The sequence below is a fragment of the Oxyura jamaicensis genome, chromosome 6, assembly GCF_011077185.1.
Source record: "Oxyura jamaicensis isolate SHBP4307 breed ruddy duck chromosome 6, BPBGC_Ojam_1.0, whole genome shotgun sequence".
NCBI classification, from domain to species: Eukaryota; Metazoa; Chordata; class Aves; order Anseriformes; family Anatidae; genus Oxyura; species Oxyura jamaicensis.
In genome coordinates, this window is record NC_048898.1 from 18,127,544 (window position 1) to 18,146,648 (window position 19,105).

At 40.5% G+C, this 19,105-nt stretch overlaps 1 protein-coding gene across 11 annotated transcripts in view; it reads right to left on the reverse strand.

The window, feature by feature from the left end:
• Positions 1 to 19,105, reverse strand: part of ARHGAP22 (Rho GTPase activating protein 22) — a 147,695-nt gene that overhangs the window by 117,482 nt on the left and 11,108 nt on the right. For 6 of the 11 annotated variants that reach the window (XM_035330260.1, XM_035330262.1, XM_035330266.1 and 3 more), the window contains exons 2-3: positions 12,901 to 13,100; positions 207 to 294 (exon numbers count right to left, since the gene is read on the reverse strand). In XM_035330260.1, coding sequence (XP_035186151.1) covers positions 207 to 294; positions 12,901 to 13,100 — 288 coding nt within the window. Of the gene's footprint in view, positions 1 to 206; positions 295 to 12,900; positions 13,101 to 16,129; positions 16,182 to 19,105 lie in introns of those variants that run through there. The other 5 variants (XR_004751959.1, XM_035330269.1, XM_035330263.1 and 2 more) reach the window with 1 other exon arrangement.

The following is a 19,105-nucleotide window of genomic DNA, read 5'->3' on the forward strand; positions in this document are numbered from 1 at the left end:
CAATACATCTCAACTACTATTTTCGTGAGGTATCACAGCAGCAGTTGCATCCAAAACAAAGAGTACCACATTGAAGAAGTATGTCAAGTCCTATTTCACAAATTGGTCTAGACAATTTCATTACTGTGTCAGAATGCTTAGAATTCAAATGAGCCATGCAGCTCGTTGATGTTAAGTACAAAAAATGGAAGGAAATGCTGGCCTACCTGGGGCAATTTCAAAAAGATGCTTTCCTGGTTCATCAGGATTAGGTGGCAGCTCGTTCACTTGATTGCCTTGCAGTAGAATGAGACCCTGTAAGGGACACAAACACCAGTGAAATGGGAAGATGCATGAAGAGGATAAAGAAAAAATAAACACGTTGCAAACTTAACCCCCCCCCCCCCACTACATCCTTCTTTTTTCCAACCCCGTCCCTTCTGAGCAAGAAAAATACTTGAGCTGGTCACACACTTGCCTCACACTGGATACTTGTGGTCAAATGATCTTTCCTCTGTAGTAGTATTACTACTTTGAGCATGCACAGGTGAATTCTCCTTGATTTCCTTAATTAATTCCCTTACGAAAATTTTCTCATATCACATCTATTCTTCCTTCACCTTTTAATTTCTCATTTAATTGAGTTTTAATTAACACAGTGCAGCCTGCAAGCTCTATCATCAGGTGTCTTGCGTAACAGGATGCTCACGTAAGTTTGACTTTCATCTCAGCTTCCATGAGTTAACTAAAAAAAGCCATAAACTGAGGTAAATTTCAGTCTTTAGTTTGTGTCCCTGCCTCTCACATACAAGAAAACTCATTTGACTCACTGGAATTTTTTGAAACCTCGAGGAGTTTGGATGTGAGCAAAACCTGCACTCTAGGCCCATCTCTGGAAAGTACTTCCAGTTCGTACATTTTTGTACATTTTTCTCTGCACATTTCAGTGAATTATTGCTTATACTGTAACCATTTTTTTAGGGGACAAGTTTCTCTAAAGGGCAGAGAAACAGCTTACAGTTGTCCAATCTGTCTGACACTATAAAGCACTCAAAAAAAAAGAATGTAGAAAACAAGAAACAATTCATAGTCGCAGGAAGGGTGTATCTGTTCTGACAGCTGCTGTCCCTAGTAGAAAAACATTACTAAATTTAAATACATAGATATGTCCTTGCTCAGTAGTCCTCAGACAGCATTAATTTACTTCCCAAGCAAGATCGCTAATGGTGGATTAAATCAGTTTAATTCCCCAAGGTCTAACTTGATATATGCCAAAGCATGCCCCAGAAGTAAACCTCAGTTCATGACTAAGTTATTCCTCCCTCCCTGAGGCTTTGTTAGCCATCCCTGAGATGACTGGATAGCTCAAGTGATGGGCAGAAGGTCTTGTTGCTTCCAGTAAACTGGAAGTTCAGATCCAATTTTTGATAATAGCATTACCTTATGCTCTTTTCCATAGGAAAAAAAGTTTAAGGAACTAGCATGCTTGAGCTTCATCAAGCATGGCTCTAGGATCCAGAGGGGAAGACATATGAGGAGCAGCTGAGGGCCCTTGGTTTGTTCAGCCCAGAGCAGAGCAGGCTGAGGGGAGGCGTCACAGCAGCCTGCAGCTCCCTCACGAGGGGAGCGGAGGGGCAGGTACTGAGCTCTGCTCCCTGGGGACAGCGACATGACCTGAGGGAACGGCATGGAGCTGGGACAGGGGAGGGTCAGGCTGGGGGTTAGGGAAAGGTTCTGCACCCAGAGTGTGGTTGGGCACTGGGTCATGCTCTCCAGGGCAGCAGTCACAGCACCAAGCCTTCCAGAGTTCAAGAAATATTTGGACAACACTCAGACACATGGTCTGAGTTTTGGGTGTTCCTGTGGGGAGCCAGGAGCTGGACTCTGTGATCCTTATAGGTCCCTTCCAACTTGGGATATTCTAATTTCTTACTATTTAGGTCATCGTTACTGAAGTTGTATGTGCATCTCTGGTTTTAATAGCTCCTGTGGAGACAGGAAGAAATGTGAGTACTGTCTGTTCTTTCATTACATTGCTCCATAGTCTGAAAATGTTTTGAGTGTCTAGCCCTGCTTGTCTTTGCTGTGCAGTCAGCAAGAAAGGCCTGCAAAATAAATTATGAATAGAAAGAGATAAAATTGGTTAACTACTTTTGCCTCTGTTCAAGCAGTGCCACTGATTTCTCAGTTGCTGGCCTTCCAAGGTAATTGTAAGCATAATTGTAAGCAGTGCGTTTCATGAATATCCAAGAACACTATAAATAAAACAGCAATTTTCTGGAACGGTGCAACGTTCATAGTGTTTCATAGATTTCAAGGGCCAAAGAGATTAGTAGGGTGTCTAGCCTTAACTGTACCATTACACATACAACTACAGCTTTGCTCCTTTGTATTGCAAAGTTCACCCTAAATTGGAAAGAGAAAATAGGCAGCAACTAGGTGGCTTTTATTGACAAGAAATGCTCAGAGGACTTGTGGTTAATTTCAGAGGACAGATGTACAGGAACACGCAGGCACCTTGAAGGTGAGGAAGCATCAAAATTCCTAGCTACCAGCAGGTGTTGGTGTTGCCTAACAGCTAGTTAATTCCTGTTACCAACCTCAGTGGCATTCTCCATTCATTTAATGCAATGAATAAAAATAATCACTAAGTTTTTGCTATAATCCCTCTATGCATCAAACGTGCAGCTGCCCTACTATTCCCACATCCCCTTTTGGGTGTCCCATTATCAAATCTTTTGCAGACAGATCATATGGTTGCCACTTCTGTTCAGTGACTATGTGTGGCTCTAATGTTCTGGCAGGGCCTGTAGATACTGCTGCAGAATGGAGTGTCAGGGCTTAGTTCCTGTCCCCTACATACTGTAAGGGTTAGATTGTAGAAGGGCACAGTGTTGGAAGGTACCCAAGTTCGTACTGAGTAGTTTATCTAGAATAGCTGTGAGATAAAATGAAGAGAAAGCAACAAGTCAACATAACAGAATAAGCTTTCAGCAACTTCCTGCCCAATCCTGTTGTCCTACATTTTTATTTTGAGGTTCACTTGAATTAGAAGACAATGAAGACACTCCAAAATGAACATGAAAACACTGAAAAGGCAACATGAGTAGAATGCTGGTGCATCACAAATTATTCCAAATTGGGGCAGGAAATGATCTTTATTTTTGGAGCCCAGCAGCCAGAACATTCTGCAGAAAATTCTGCTGCTTTTTGGCATGCACAATTCAGGCCCACTTCAGATGCACAAAAACATTTTATCATACCAAGTCAATACTGGAAAAAGATCAATGAATTAGATGCAGAGTAGCTTTTTTTCCACCTCTTGGAAACCGGGGATGGGCACATGCCACCTCCCGCCCTGGGAGTAAAAGCAAACCTAAGGCTATTTCACAGACCACACATATTAGCAGAGTTATTAGGAACATCAAAAGCTCTTTGCAGGTCAGTCCTTCCTTTCCCCTTTACTCATGGGAGCACCTAAGAAAATATTCTAGAGTAGCAATAGCTGCAAGTTCACACTAACATCAGACTGACTTCTGTGCTGAAAGGAATGGATTATGCAGCTGCAATGATGTTTTACAACACACAAGTGCACACACTTTCAACAGTACATGATGCACTAAAATTGCTATGTAATTCCTCTTCACTTCAGGAAGTCCATGGCATTCTCCTGACATCAAATCACAGCTCCATCTTTTTAGCATTGTTTTCAACAGCAGAGTACCTATAACTTCCCCTAAGGACATGGAGGCACAGGTTTTCATAAAAATAGGCAATAATACATCCATAAACAAGATGACATTGTTTAAAGTTTGTCTTTAAGTGTTATAGCATAAATCTCATTTCACCTTGTCAGATAAGCAATGTCACCCTCTTCCAGAGCATATATAAATAATCAAGCAGGCAGAAAATCAATGGGAATTTTAGTTAAGATAGTTTTAGCTTTTGCACACAAGCTCACAGGCCTGATTAATATTAATCAATTAAAACCTCCACATGGTCTATAACAAAGTTTTCTCAGGGACACAATGTCTTCCTAAGTCATGTGGGCGTGCCTGCACCACTGTCCTTTCATTCCCTAGAAGCAGGACAGATGCAAATCCTAATTTTACAGCTATTACAAGAATTGTTAAGGACATAGTCCTGTAACATGCTATTCAAAATTGCATTCCCCAATAATAAATGTATGGTGACATTTACACTGGATGAAGAAAAGAGTTCTTATCCCCAGATAAATGGAATTCACATCCGTGCAACCACTGATATGAACAGCTTGGTGTTACAGATCACAAGTTACAGATACCCAAAGCACTGTTTCTGCAGGATTTTCAGAGGATCAAAAAAGAGCTAATGATACCATACCTATTAAATAATAAAATAGGTTTTAGTAGACAACTTGCTCAATGTTACATAGAAACAGAACAGATTCTCCAGGACAGAGATTAACTAGCAAAGCAAACTATTACAGGTAGCAGCACAGCGATATCATATTCTGCTAGCAGCCTATCAAAAAGGAAACTGAGGTGGTCTGCTACTCAATAACAAGTGAAAGCCTGGACCAGGGAACTTAAGGTTTCTACAGGATATTTCACCACAGAAGCATTAAGTTCTTGGGCTTCAGCAAAGAGTTTAGCATCCCATTATCAAAAATAGCAGGTGGGAATTCAGCATTACATTGCCCCAAGCTTCTCCTTTCAAAGGGTTACTCCTCAAGGGAAGCTTACAGAAGTTCCTGTCACCAAGGGGTAATGGCTTTTTAGCACCCTTGTTGAGTGTAGCTAGCTCTTTTCCCTCCTCCCAAAGCATCATAACCTTGACACAATTTCCACTCCTGGGACAATGACAGTAACAAATTAAGGTTTCAATGAGTCATGGGTTCTTCAGCTTTGTCCCCTCGAGAAGTTCGAGTTCTGTCATCCAGGCAGGATCTACTTCAGCAGGAGAATCACGCACTTGCTTCTTCTCAGTACCAGCAATGCAAAACCTACTTGGACAAGTCAGAGCAGTGCTCTTTTTCTGTCTGCAACATACCTGGCTCTGGTTCCCAAATCCCATCTGTTATCCATACAAACTCCAAGGACCACAGAGAAAAGTGGCAGATGCCAGATTCAATTATGAGGGCATTGGCTGCCTGTAAAACCCTGAAGTTTACAGTTTCGAGCAGTAGAACAAAGCAGAAACTGGCCCACTGCAATTGCCCCATGAAGAGCTGCAGATAATTTCTACATTTAAGTAAGTGAGGGACAGTGTGAAAAGGAGGCCCCGTGTGTGGGGAGCAACCCTTAAACAGACTAAGGGCCACAGTTTTACCAGGGGTGTTAAATTTTAGTGATTAAAATCAAATTATCTTGAAGGCAAGAAGTGAGGAATGCAGAAACCTCCATTGCAGGTAAGTACCTGACCTGCAGTCTAGAAAGATTACCAGTACTTACAGGGTCCTGAGCAACAGCAAATTACATTAAATTCAAGTCTCTCTAGCCTTTACCATATCCAGCCAATCCATAATGATGGATCAAATTACTGAGCAGGTAGATGCAAAGATGAGGATGTTGGCAGCATCTTGCACTTATCTGCCATGGATGTTTCAGGCTCACAGGGGAAAAAACGTTTCAGTGCTCAGCATACAATGAAATTTATGTGTAACAGTTTAGCATGCAGCTGTAGCAAGCGGTTTAATAATAGTCTATAATGAGTATGTGGATGACAATGATACTACACAGGCTGTCTGTCACTCTGTAATGCCTGTACTGACTCATCAGGAGGCAGCAGTACAGGGACATTGTCTGGCTTATTCAATTAAATTCCCTCTGTTCAATGACTCTTGTAAGAGGCCTGGCAGTCAAAACAATGACTACGTGAGATATGCTGCCTAATATACTACTTCAACTAGGAAAGCACTTAGCTCAAATGCTGCAAGGATCTTTTACAGACATACTGAAGAACTTGAATAAGAAATTCATCTCAGTTGGAAGCTTTATCCCTGCCTGTAGTGCAAAGCATGTACCCACCAGCTCTGTAAATATAGATGGGTAAGAAGCTGAAAATCATCCTGAGTTTAGTAGAGCTTCCAGATTGACAGTTAAGCATCTTCAACACTGCATTTAACTAGGACCATTCCCTTACTATTACCATTAAATGTGGTTCTCTAAAACAAGAGAGATGGATGCTAGACTAGCAACACACAAAAAAATGCATGTGAAGCAGCAATAAATTAGTGAAGTATTAATTAATGGAATTCCTGAAGATAGACACGCTCAGGCAATGCTCAGTGCATGGTAGGAGTATTCCCAATCAATAAGTTGCAAGCTAAACATGCTGTGTACACATGCAAATATTGCATGGTGACTACTACCCTGTATCATCGAGGTACCCTACTGCTACTCAGCACAGAGTTAATTAGAATTTAAGTCATGTTTTGCAAGAATAAACACATTTTCTTGCACATATCTGCTGTCCTATGGGCAAACTGATATAGCTGACCTAAACGTTTTAAATAGTCCTGCTATGGTTTGACTTATTCAATTATCATTTAGTGGTTGTTATTAATTCACCTAACAGCTAGGTGATCTCTTCTCTTTGCAAGCTCTTAAAAATCATACTCCCTTCTTCTAGCTACCCTACTGCTTTCTTTTTTCTTTCTGAAGTCTATTTTGGGACATCTCTACCACACTGTCCAATACATAATGTATTGTAGAACTTAACAAATGGTTTCCACAAGGACATTCCCCACCACCACCCCCATTTATGGGTTATGTGTTCCACTTACGTGCAACAAATAATAAATTTGTCAAGCACTATCAGAGAACTAGAAAATTCTTGTAACTTCCAGATATACTGTAAATTTTATAGAAGATTAAAGCCCAGTATTATCATCTTATGGTCGTTGAACACATCACAGAAGAGCAGCAGGAACACAATGCCAGTTCTCCCTCCCCACTCCTGAAGCATTGGACTGTATACCTCCTTACTCTAGATCATGCGGGCTAGTTCAGACACATCCAGTCTCTGTAGGTCATATCATTAGGACACTCATTTTTAGCACGCCCCTACTCCTACCATCCAACTTAATACTGTAAAAGCAACTGTTTTAAATGCATGTTTTATTTTTAAGAACTTCTTTTATACTCTTACACTAATATTTATCAGTCTTATACCCACTATATACCAGCTTCCACCAGATACCATGAAGAAATTTAGTCTCCAGTGGAGATACAGTGAGGTCCTGAAAGCTTTTTTTTTATTCCATGGTCAAAGAAGGCTTTCTTTCTTGCCTGAGATCATTTCTTTCTTTGAGCTCTGAGACAGTAACTCAGCCAGAGATGGGAAATCCCTGGGACAACTCAAAAATCTTTCTGAAAAACACAATATTCATTCAGGAAAATGAAACTGGTTGCACCAGCCAGTACTTCAAATCAAGGCACCCTGAGCAGAGACCAGCAAGGCTTTTACATTGGTGCAACAGCTGAAAGCCTCAGCCATAGTTCCTGTGTAACAGATACTGCATAAGCAACCAAAAAACAAAGAAGGATTTAGACCAAGACCAGCAAAAAAAAAAAAAATCCTTCCCTTCCTATCAGCTCAAAAAAAGAGAAATTTAGGCATGCAGCCACTCTAATGTCTGCTTTATAAGAAGAAAAAAAAAACAGTGATTTCAGCAAATAGTATCTTAACATGTTAGTGAAGTCCTTTCCCCTGCACTTAATCAATGGGAGTACTGAGCACAAATATTTCTTGCAGAGATCTTTATAGTAGCTTCAAGTGTTAAATTCCTTAGTGAATATTATTGAAGACTGCTAAAGTCTATACAAATCTTACTGTAGATCAATAAAAGTAATACACTACCTCTGCTTCTATATCCTGGGCATCTTTACTCTGGAAAATTCTTCACAGGGGCAACACTCATCTGTTCTACATCATTTGTCAGTTTCTTCTGATTCTCCAAGCTCCAGAGAAAAGTAAATGCAACCCACCTCTAAAAAATACACTTCACATTCTAGTAGTTGCACTACTAGTATATCAGAACAGCAATAGCAACATGCTGCACCAACATTTAGGGAAAATGACTGTCATTTCTTATGTCTGCAGAGTACCCAGTAGCACAGAATTCATAGCTTTCTGCATTCTACCATGGTGCAAGAACAAAATGACAGGTCTTCTTAGGTCCTTCTCAGCAATTATTCGTTTTCCCTTCATGTATAACAGAGAAGGTAGTTTGGTACGTCTGGTCTCAAATTGATGCTTGGGTAGACCTAGATACAGAACCAATAACCGTAACTATAGATAAGAGCCATTCTGCAAAATGACTGACTTTAAAGAAGAAGACTCCTTCAAGTTTCCCCGTCAATTCACTGCATGTTATCTTCCAAAGGAGCACAGAATAATTTCTAGGACATTTTACTAGTGATCAACTAACCTATTCCTCTTAAGGTATCTTCAGGATGTTTATTTGATACAAGAAGAGTCAAGCAAGCATCAATCATTGTCACACTGCCGTGCACGTGTCACCTTGCAGGTGACAGTTAACCTTCTCCTGCATTACCTGCAGAGATTTGCGAGATAAATAGTGTGTTTTAAACTGCTGTGAACAGAACCAGGGAGAGCCCAAACCACTTTACATGCAGCTGTGATCTTAACCTGAGAGGGGCTTATCTCAGGTGTTATTTAGGACCTTCAGAAATATCAGACTTATGTAAACACATATGTACATACAAACACACCCACACTCCTGTGCTGGAGAAAATCAGTCCTGCGTTTTAGTAGAAACAGCATTATGTAGAAAAAAAACTTTAAACATGAGTGATTCGTTAGCAGCTGCTTGTACAACATACAGATAGAGATAAGTCATTTTAGGGTACAATAGTCATCTGTCAAGACTAAGGCTTTCACATACACAGAACTGTTAAAGACTAGAGACTGCTGTCAAGAGCTTCATTGGAGTTCAGAGATACACCAGACTGTCTGACATCTGTAAGAAGATAAAGATCTCTGCAAAAGTCTCCCAGTCAGCATGACATAGAAGAAACTATAGAAGACATCCACCATTTCTAGAAATGAAGTATAAAAACCATACAGCACTAATGAACAGTTTTAGCAAGATGGGGAGGATGGGCTTAGGAGCTCTGATCCATTCCCAAATATCTAAGGAGATACAAATCCTATTCTGCAAGAGCTACCTTATGCTTGCATACCCTTGCCTGTCAAATCATCAACCAACAAGGCTAAAAATCCAGGAGCAGCTCACAAGGCTATACAGACAAAAAGGAAAATGGTGTAAGAGTGAGCAAAATCAGGAGAGAGAAGGAAGAATACGAAAAGCACGTGGCTGCCAGACATACCACTGAGATACCCAGTTGGCCCACAACAGAAACGGTACAAGCTGTGTCATGATCTGGTGGAGGAACCAAAAAGGGAGGACCAACATGAGCCTCTACATATCTTCAGTCCTTGAGTTCTGCAGACAGTATGTCATTATGTCACAAGGTCGCTGGATTGCGGTACTTCTGAGCCAGCAAAACTGGAGAAACAGAAGCCTGCCTCCCATGGCCTCCCTCCCACTAGAAGAAGGTAAAATTGTTCCCCAGCTTGCTAAATTATTTTTTGCTGACAGATACACACTCCTCCTCTCAGACACAGACAGCACAAATCCTTGCCTAAATTCCTTCCCCTCAAAATTTGCATAGAACAGCAATAACTGCCAGGTGTATATAAAACACGCTAAAACACATTACAGCCCACTCTCAAGTCCTGCATGCTGGCATACAAAACCCACACACTCTACCCACACAGGCTAGCCCTAAGCAGCTGGCTCACCTCTCTCTGCTTAACAATGGATTACTTGGGAGATAATGAGGCCCAGCTGACTAAGCAAGGCTCTTCACTCTTGCCTCAGCAACCTGGAAAACTATAACTCTTGATGTCAAACTCCAGCCTCACAGATAAACATATGAAGATTTGGAGGTCTGTCTAGGACAATGAAAAACTGTTTTCACATCAGTGCTTTTTCAACAGAGAACTGGTTTAGGTGAACTGAAAGCAGAGAAGACCGAACAGGTTTAATGTCTGCTCACAAAGTACACTTTTTCCCCCCCCTCACAGATTGTTGTGGTGCACCATTTGCATTCATGGGCTTGCCAGAAGATACAACCCTAAAAAATTGAATTTGAAACATTTCTTATGTTGAGAGGACTGAGACAATGCAAATATTATAGATTAGTGAACACTGTGCCATTAAACTGGCCTACTTTGCAATTTTCTGAGTAAGGCTGCAAAGCAGCTGACTCTAGCTCATCTTTCCCCTGCATGTTTACAGCAACCTGAGAGGCAAGGCAGCACCTTTAGGAAAAGCAGACTGTACGTTCCAACTCAGAGGACTGTGCAAAGCCTCCTGGAAAGGAACGTTTCCCCCTTCAATACAATCTCTCGTTGTACCCAACATTTCCTTCTCATTTACAATTCCCATAGATTTTCAAAGTTTGAAAAGACTCCCAAAGCATTATCAGACAAAATAATAGTCAGGTCTTGGTAAAAGCCTATCCTCCAAAAGCCTTGTTCTTGGGCTAGTGCATTTTGCCTGAAAAGAGAATGGTCATCAGTCATAAAATTGCTTTCACTGAGACCTTTGTTTGGACCACTAGCATGGACAAGTGCAAAAACTGTTTTAAATGGTCTTCATAGTGCACCTTGCAGCTCCCAAATCTAACCTTAACTGAGCATAGAAGGAAAGCTTCCAGACCAAGCAAGACTAAAGTTGTTGAAGTGCTAAACTTGAGAGATGCAGATTCATTTTCCTACTCAGGATTTCTCAAGAGTATACAGCCAAATCACTTAGACTCTGCATCGCAGTTTTCCATGAGCAAATTCAAACTAACAGTTTGACCTTAGCTCAAGACAAGGCTTGCTGTGACAATAAAACATTAATGCTGCTATGATTTGTATTTATTTTTTTTTAGTGTCATCCATTTACATCAATGTCAGCCACTTCCTAGAGAAGTGCAAGCCTGGTTTCTGGCTTGCAGCTTCTGAAAACAGAAGATAACAGCTTAGAATTACAGCTAGAAAGAATATTCATCAATATTCTGTTTTGCTGTGAAATGTACTCAAATACTGTAAGTACAAGTTGCATTAGCAGAAAGAGACAAAACCTAAATAAAATAACCTGAAAAGCAGACAACTTTCAGTTGGTGAAAAATACTTAACTTTTGCTTTTCATGAACAATCAGCATCTGCTTAAAAGACTTTACTTCCACATGCTTAACAGAACCTTCTGAAAATCACAGCTTTTACTAGAAGTCCTTACTTTAAGTAAATGGCGCTACTATTTATTATGGGATATTTTGAGTTGTTAACTGCAGTAGAAATAGTACATAAATGGTACTGACATTACTGTGATTGTAAGCAATGAGTTTTCTGTAACTAGATTTCTTTATGAGGAAAGCTACAGCACTGACAGGAAACATAACTAATCCAGGGAACATCAAACTTGATAGCATTTAGGGATTTAGTAGGAAATATTGCTGCTCTGTCAAGAGAAGATTAGCAAGTCATTAACATCACATGCAAAACCAAGAATGCCACTGCCTTATGAAACAGAAATACAGCCCAGCTACCTAGAGAAAAATTGTCTGGACTGCCTCACTCCACCCTTCTACTCTTGCTACTGGTCAGGAGTTCATGTTGTGCTTCAAAAGTTGTAAGTCTGGTGACAATTGAATCAAAGTAGTATTGGCTTCTAGATTATATTTTGACCAGTTTTGGGGGGAGTGGAGAAAAGACAGGAAAACTCTTAACCGATGGTGGACAGACAAACAATGGAATATATCACTGCAGAAAGCGGCTGAGTCTAAAAACAAAGATTTGGAGAGGCATTATACATACAGATAACAAATTTCTTGAATGATTACAGATGAAGTACTGGATATGGCCTTAAGAAAATAGTGTTATGGGGTTCAATGCTATCCAGAAGATAACAAGAGTTAATATGACAAACCATTCCATACGTGCTACTGCAAAGCTGCCACAACTTTAACTGCGAGATGCTGTCCTCACTTACATGGAACACACAAGCTTAGATAGACCTCATATTGCAAAAATAACTATTACATATGGTAAAATAGTATTTAGCTCACTACTGAGCTTTGTTCAGATCTTTCTCCAATAGCAGACAAGAACTGCAGGATTGCAATGGATCAGGAAAAAAAACTCAAGAAGACAGAAAAAAACTTCAGCAAGAATAGATGTTCGCAGCTTCCAGCAATTGCTCATGCTGAAAGGAAAGAGTTACAAGTTCCAAAACTTGGCTACTTCAAGCCATTTACAGCATTATTCCACTACACAAAGAGTTATGGTAATACTGTCTTTCATCCTACTTACACACTCCCCACTCTTGTCTTCAACCCCCTTCTCAATACCAAAACCTAGAAAAAGGTTATTCCTTCACTTCTGGGTTCCATCCACTTTACACCTTTCCAATTACACCTGACAGTGACAGCATTTCCTTTTTCATATTTACAGCTTACAATTCCTACCTTTCTCTCACATAACTACGTTCTTACTAAACTAGCCTCCCTGAAATGCTAACAGTGTACTGTGTAAATGATGCCTTATACCTAACACCTTGTCTTGCATCTGGGGAGATGTATATAGTAATCAAAGTTTTAACTGGTTACATGGTAAATAGTTAACAACAGGCAGAGGTAATTCGTTTTGTTTTAGAATTTCTCAGCATGCCGCAGTAGGTAAATAACTTGTGATGTTCTCCCAAACTCGGCAACTCGTCCATGTAGTAACAAAATCTCCTTGCAACATCTGCTTTGAGCATTCTCAGTGCTAAGAACAACTGAATTGAGATCTCAAGCAAAGTACTGACTGTGACCCACATAAAGTCACAGCCAATACGCTGTACAGTTCTAAAAATAGTCTTACCTGAGGTTTAGTTTCTTCCTCATCCTTATAATAAAAGAGCTGGTCCCCACGTAGCACAAACCACCGCTGCTGCCAGTTCTTCATAATGCTCCTCTGTTTCTTCAGCCAGCCACACTTCAGCACGCGTTCTTGAGGGTTAGGAGAGGAAGGTCTAGAGGGAGGCCCAATCTGTTCACCCATCACCAAACTCTTTGATCGGGCTGAAAGAGCAGTTACACAGAAAGTAAAATAACGAAATAAGGATGAGAACAAACAAAGAGAACAGACCACTATTTGCACTCTCCTTCTTTCAGTAGGAATTTGCTTTTCAGTGTGTACATTCAAGTTAATGACAGCAAAACAAGACAAACATCAACCTTTTGGTACTGCTCGCTGCAACAATCTTCTAGGCAGCACAGTACTTCCACTGCTCCTGCTCCCTCTTCCTTCTTGAAAAGTCATTACTTGCCTCCAGCTGTACACAGGAACAATAATATTGCTCTATCCAAAAGAAGAAGATGTGCCTAATGAGGATGTGCAGGTGTTGTGAGGGAGGTACAGAAAAGAGAACAGGAGATACTAAAATGAAGTATTCTTACCCTCACCGCCACTGAGGTGGCTGGTCTGTGACACCAGCTGCCATGGGAGGAAAAAAAACACACACCGACAGAGTCAGACTCAAAAAGGGAATAGGCACATAGAGATAACATAGCTATCCAGTATGATTCAAGTCATCTGAGCCTTCTGAGCTTTCTGACTTTGAAGCAGAAAAAAACACAATGGAAAATTTTAAAAAGGACAAATCTACTAGTCCTGAGTAGCAGACAATCATTATATACTGCAAGTAAAAATAAGCCTGCAAGTAAAAAGTAAGGTCTTTTCCATTCCTACTTCCTTTGAATTTATGAAGTATCTTATAAAAAAGTTATTTACTATCTGAGGTTATTTTCCTTCATTAGAGCAAGTCTGCTCACCTCTCATGTAACCACCCCACAGGAGGTCAGCCTGTCCTCTGACAGCTTTCCAGTTTTTATAGGAAGAGGGCATCACTTTATTAGTTTTTTTTAAGTGTAAAACTTGGTGGGAAACCTTGTCTAACATGCAGATTTTTATCCCATTTCTCTAAGTTCCTAGGGTGAGTTCCACTACAGAGTTTGTCTCATACCTCAATCAAGAAAAAATAGGGTTCAACCTGTAACTATTTCTTAGCATAAGTCTGTTTTCAGTTGTACTCTTTAAAATTTAATTAAAATGTTGAAATGATGTAATACATGCTGATAGTTACAGCTTTTTCAAAGTTATCTTTATCTTTGTCTAAAATAATTTTCTGAATTCAAGCTGAACTCACATAAAAGCATTGGTTCCACATTAATGAAATCTACCAGCAAACTTTGTATTTGCTCGAGTAACCCAGTACTCCTCAAACACTTATTTTTACATATCCAAAAAAAAAAAAAGCTTAACACAGAATTCACTTAAAGTCAAGCTCTGACGTACCTGGGCTTATTCTTTAAGTTTACTCACTATAGTCTGAGCTCTGACAGGACTTCAAATTCTAGCAAAGTATGTAAAGAATCGCCCACCCTCCACAAAGCTAACTTAAGTCTTCATGCCTTCATACATCCCTTTCTGGCAACACAGTGCCCTCTAGCAGATGATTAGAAAAGTACCACATACAACTTCGCCTGCTACCCCCCATCACTCTCAAGAAAAAGAGGATCCTCGTGCGTATGCAGTAAGAAATCAGACTTCACATTTAAATCTCTTCTGCAGAGGTACATAAGGAATTAGTTGAAGGAACAGCCTTTTCCTCATCCCAGGCCATGTTTTATAGCAAGTACCAAGCTGTTGTCTGTGACAGTCCCAGGTTCCTTTCCACATTCGTGTTACAACACACCTTATCACAAATATCCCAAGAATTTGCTCTTCCAAATGGAACTATGTTTTGTGGACAATATATTGATTATTAACCAAATTAGTCTAACACCACCAAAATCTATACTTCAGGAAGCACCTCAGTCACCTCCATAATAAAGCACCTCAGCACCTTCCAGACCAAGCGTGTGGTTCCCAGGAGTTTCCAGATTCCCTGTCTGCATACAGTTATATAAACCCTCTCCTACTCCCCCCACTCCTACCCAACAGAAATTAGATTGATTAGATTTAACTGGAAACAAACTACCTTTATTATAGCATCTATATTGACAAAGACCTCACAAAAGACATCACCTAGCTTTGGCATAACCCACAGTAAGCCTTCCTTCACACACCCTTTGGGGTTACTTGCACAGCCCTGCCTAGTAACAATTTATCATAGCGAAGAGTTGAGGCTTCTGCGATCAGACACTAGAGGATGTATATCCTCATACTTTTATTTTAAGCAGCACCACACGTTAGTCAATTGCTATGGCTGTTAATTCTTCATGCTGTCTTAGCTTTTCATTTTCTTAGAGCTTCTAGTCATGACTGTAATAGTTAATTTCATTATGGAGATACTTAGCAACCTCATCTGTAAGTCAACAACACAGACCAGAAAGAAATTTTTAGAAGGAGGAATTATTTATGGCTATTAACAGCATTGACGTTTATATTGCCTGCTTCATGGAATACAATAATTGCATAGAGAGGTCAGGAGAAAGTTTTCAGATGAGTACAGCCTGCCTTTAAAGGAGCTGGTACCTCACAGTATTTGGATCAAAATACCTACTTTGATAATCCGATCCAGTACATCAAGCCCCTTGTTCTTAATGGTAGATATATATATATTCTTAGTGCTTGTCTGTTTAACAGAATTATGGAATCAGCAAAGCATAAGGAAGAAAACAAATCAATAAATCAAGCATACAACAACTCAGCAAATACCTTACATGCTCTAGAGTTCTAATCCAGTAATGCCTTTTCAATAACTCCAAACAGTTTGGTTTTGCTCTCCACATTTTCATGAATTGATTATTGACTCAACCACACAGAAAAGCACTAAAAAAAAAAAAAAAAAAAAATCAATGTAGAAAGGATTCAAGTTCCCCCTGGAAAAAAGGTTTAGGATTCACTTGCACAGAGCAACAGTACTGAAATGCCAGCTACCGGACATATCCACTTAGAAGCAGGAAAAAATGACAATTACAACCCAGCAAGTTTACTACAGACCATATAGACCCACATCCTTGCTGCCAACAACAGTGAGCCAAGCCTGTTTTAGGAACCATTAGATGGCAGGAATCATTAAATGGCAAGAACCAGAACTGCAGACCTTGAAAATACTCCTGTGGCTGGAAGTGATGCTCCATATGGATGTTCTCATGGCTAGATGAAGGTGGGAGTAGGTACTGCGAGCAAAGACGGTGAGGTGACCAACAATGCCTGCTGTACTAACACCTGGGATACACCAGAAAAGCTCTTCAGAAACCCCACGCTTGATTGCCATGACTTTAATAGGAAACTCAAATATTACCCCAAGGAGTAGACAGACCAACTCACATGGAGCCATGCTGCCATTCCTTACAGAGACAGGAATCCCTATCTACATCCCAGCTTGGCCCTGTCTAAAACTATTCATAGGTTCTCCTCTTTGCCCCATCACCCGAACATCTACGATACCAGGACATCTACAAGGGTCCTCTGCCACTCAGACCTGCCTCTGAGCTATACACCTTACCACTTTCTCATCACCTTGATTGTCTACCTTAAGCATGCACATCACTGCAGATAAGTTCCTCTGCTACACTTCTTCCCTTCTCTATCCACACCATTCCCCTTTTCTGAGCACAGTCCTGCCTGAAAACACTTGACAGTTTCTTCTTTCCTTCCCTTGCTCAGACCGCTACAGATTTGAACAGTCCTTGAGAACCTAACTAGATCAGGGACATTGAATTGCATTGACTTGATTGATTTCAATATCAATTAAAGTTGTGGTCTTTTGAAATTTCATAGGCAATTAGACTAAATCAATACAGTCATTAAACAGATTCTGGCTGACAAACTGTCCTTCAGTGAAGGCATTTTGTTCTAATGTTCCTTCAACTAATGACATAGTGACACCAGCTATTATTTCTGATAGTCTTTATTTAAAATACTAGTCACAAAAGGAAGAGATTTTACGTACTATAAACAATATTCTGTTTTTACTTAATTAAAACAGTGTCAAAAAAAAGCTCTGACAACACAAGAGATACTGCATTTCCTTTCACCAAGTTGTAGGAAAAAAATATTTGCTTCAGATTTGTTGTCTCTAGTACACATCTGTATTTGTGTTTGCATTTGATTGCTGAGATACCACAGCCAGTGAGCACAAACGAAACCAAGACACTTCCTCAACAACCTGAGAATTTATCATCTTGAAATACAGCAAAGACATTAAAGTAACAATGTTTGAAATGATCAGTGATATTTCAGGTATTTAGACAACTAGAAAAGTATCAGTTTAAAGAAACTGGCAATGGCTTTTTGTTCTCCGAAGCCAAACAGAGTAGCAGTCTGCACTGAATCAAGAGGTTGCTACACAGCCAAGTGCTTGCTCACATTTTGTGACCTGGAAGACAGGTACTACATTTAGGAGTACTGCCCTAACAGCAGGTTGTGCTCCATTAGTTGTAGTCAATGCAGTTACACCTGTCTATTCAGAACACTATATAGAATATTCCAGGATTATACAGACCAAGACAACGTGCTGCATTCTACTACCTGTCCTTGGTTCCTTGTGAAGCACTAATGCAAGCTTATGCCATCAAGGACTCCAGGAAGGATGTAATAAAGTTGTACCAGGGTGCCTGGCAAACCAGCAAGTCCCTGAACAAAGCAAATCCTGCCCGAGGGTGCCAGCTGCAAAACAGAAAGGCTGCAGACAGTCCAACAGGGGCCTGGTGAGCAGACCCAGCCAGAAGGGCTCAGAGATCAACCAGAACAAGAGGCAGCCCAAAGGATGACTGAATATAAGCCAGCACCATTGAGCTGGAGAATTCAGAATTATATTGCAACTACTTGGGACTGCATCACCTCTCCAAACATGCCTGGGCAGGACCGGTGCATGGTTTTACAACTGAAAAACTCAGATAAAATAGAAAAGCCTGGAGATGCTGCTTTCACAGCTGTACTGTGGAATATTTCATAGCCCAGACTTGGTTTGTTTTTTAAGCTATGCCAGCTATAAAGATACAATAAAGAAACTCGCTGCTGAGCAGCCTAGCTCCTTCACGGATAACAGGGAAAGGGAATGCAACTACATGTGCACATGCCAAGAAGTTCTGAAGCATTAGATTGCATACATTCTACATACCAGCATGTTTTAAGGGTAAGCATGCTGACAGTACCTGGCAGAACAGGAGGCCAGATTTCCTGCTAGCTAGCAGGTTAGTACACCCACGCAACACTGCTGTTCTACACATACTCCATCAGGGACTGAAAACTATTCAACACTGCCATGCCCTGAGCTCAGGCTTCTTCCAAGGTTTACTAATTCAGACAAAGCAGCACTCAAAGCTGCCTATAGCCCTCCTAGAGTCAGAGCAGGCTCAGATCTTTGCATCCATCTTCAATAAGCATGAAGCATTTCATTTTTAGAACACGTGGAACAACTCTTCTCCCTATACTATAGCATTTACATAACACTGTCAGAAACCAAGAAGGCAAGACACTGGTTTGAGGGCTGCTGCTTTCCAGGAGGCATGAAGGAATTACTCTTGGGCTTCTGTATATTTCAAGACAACAGCCATGGCTTTTCACCACCTTACAAATGGTATAGTCAGGTCTGTATAAGGCATGCCCTAAATCAGAAAAGTTATTTTATACTCCAGTGACCTGTGCAATATGACCAGAAGAACTGCTTATACTCATCAGTTACTTTGCACAAGTAGGCAGCTGGTACACCTAAACAAGGCATTGGGGTGCTCAGGCTGAGCAAAGGTAGCAATCAGTTTGAATCTTTGCTGTCTTTTAGAGTGACCCAAATGGTCATGGCTTCAGTGAAATATGCTAACATTGTTTTGGCTAGATCTGAAGTAGAAAGTACAGCATGCTGGGAGCAGACAAACATGGTGGAACGGCTGGTGTCCCCCATGACCTACACAACACTTATTTCAGAGATTTTTTGTCTCAGCAGTCACATTCCACAAGATGACCATGGAAGCATACTGAACATGGAGCACATTTATTTAGCAGAAGCAATCCATAACTATGATAAAACACCAACCAAAGCTCAACAGTTTGTTTAACGTTGGAAAAAGCCTTCAAA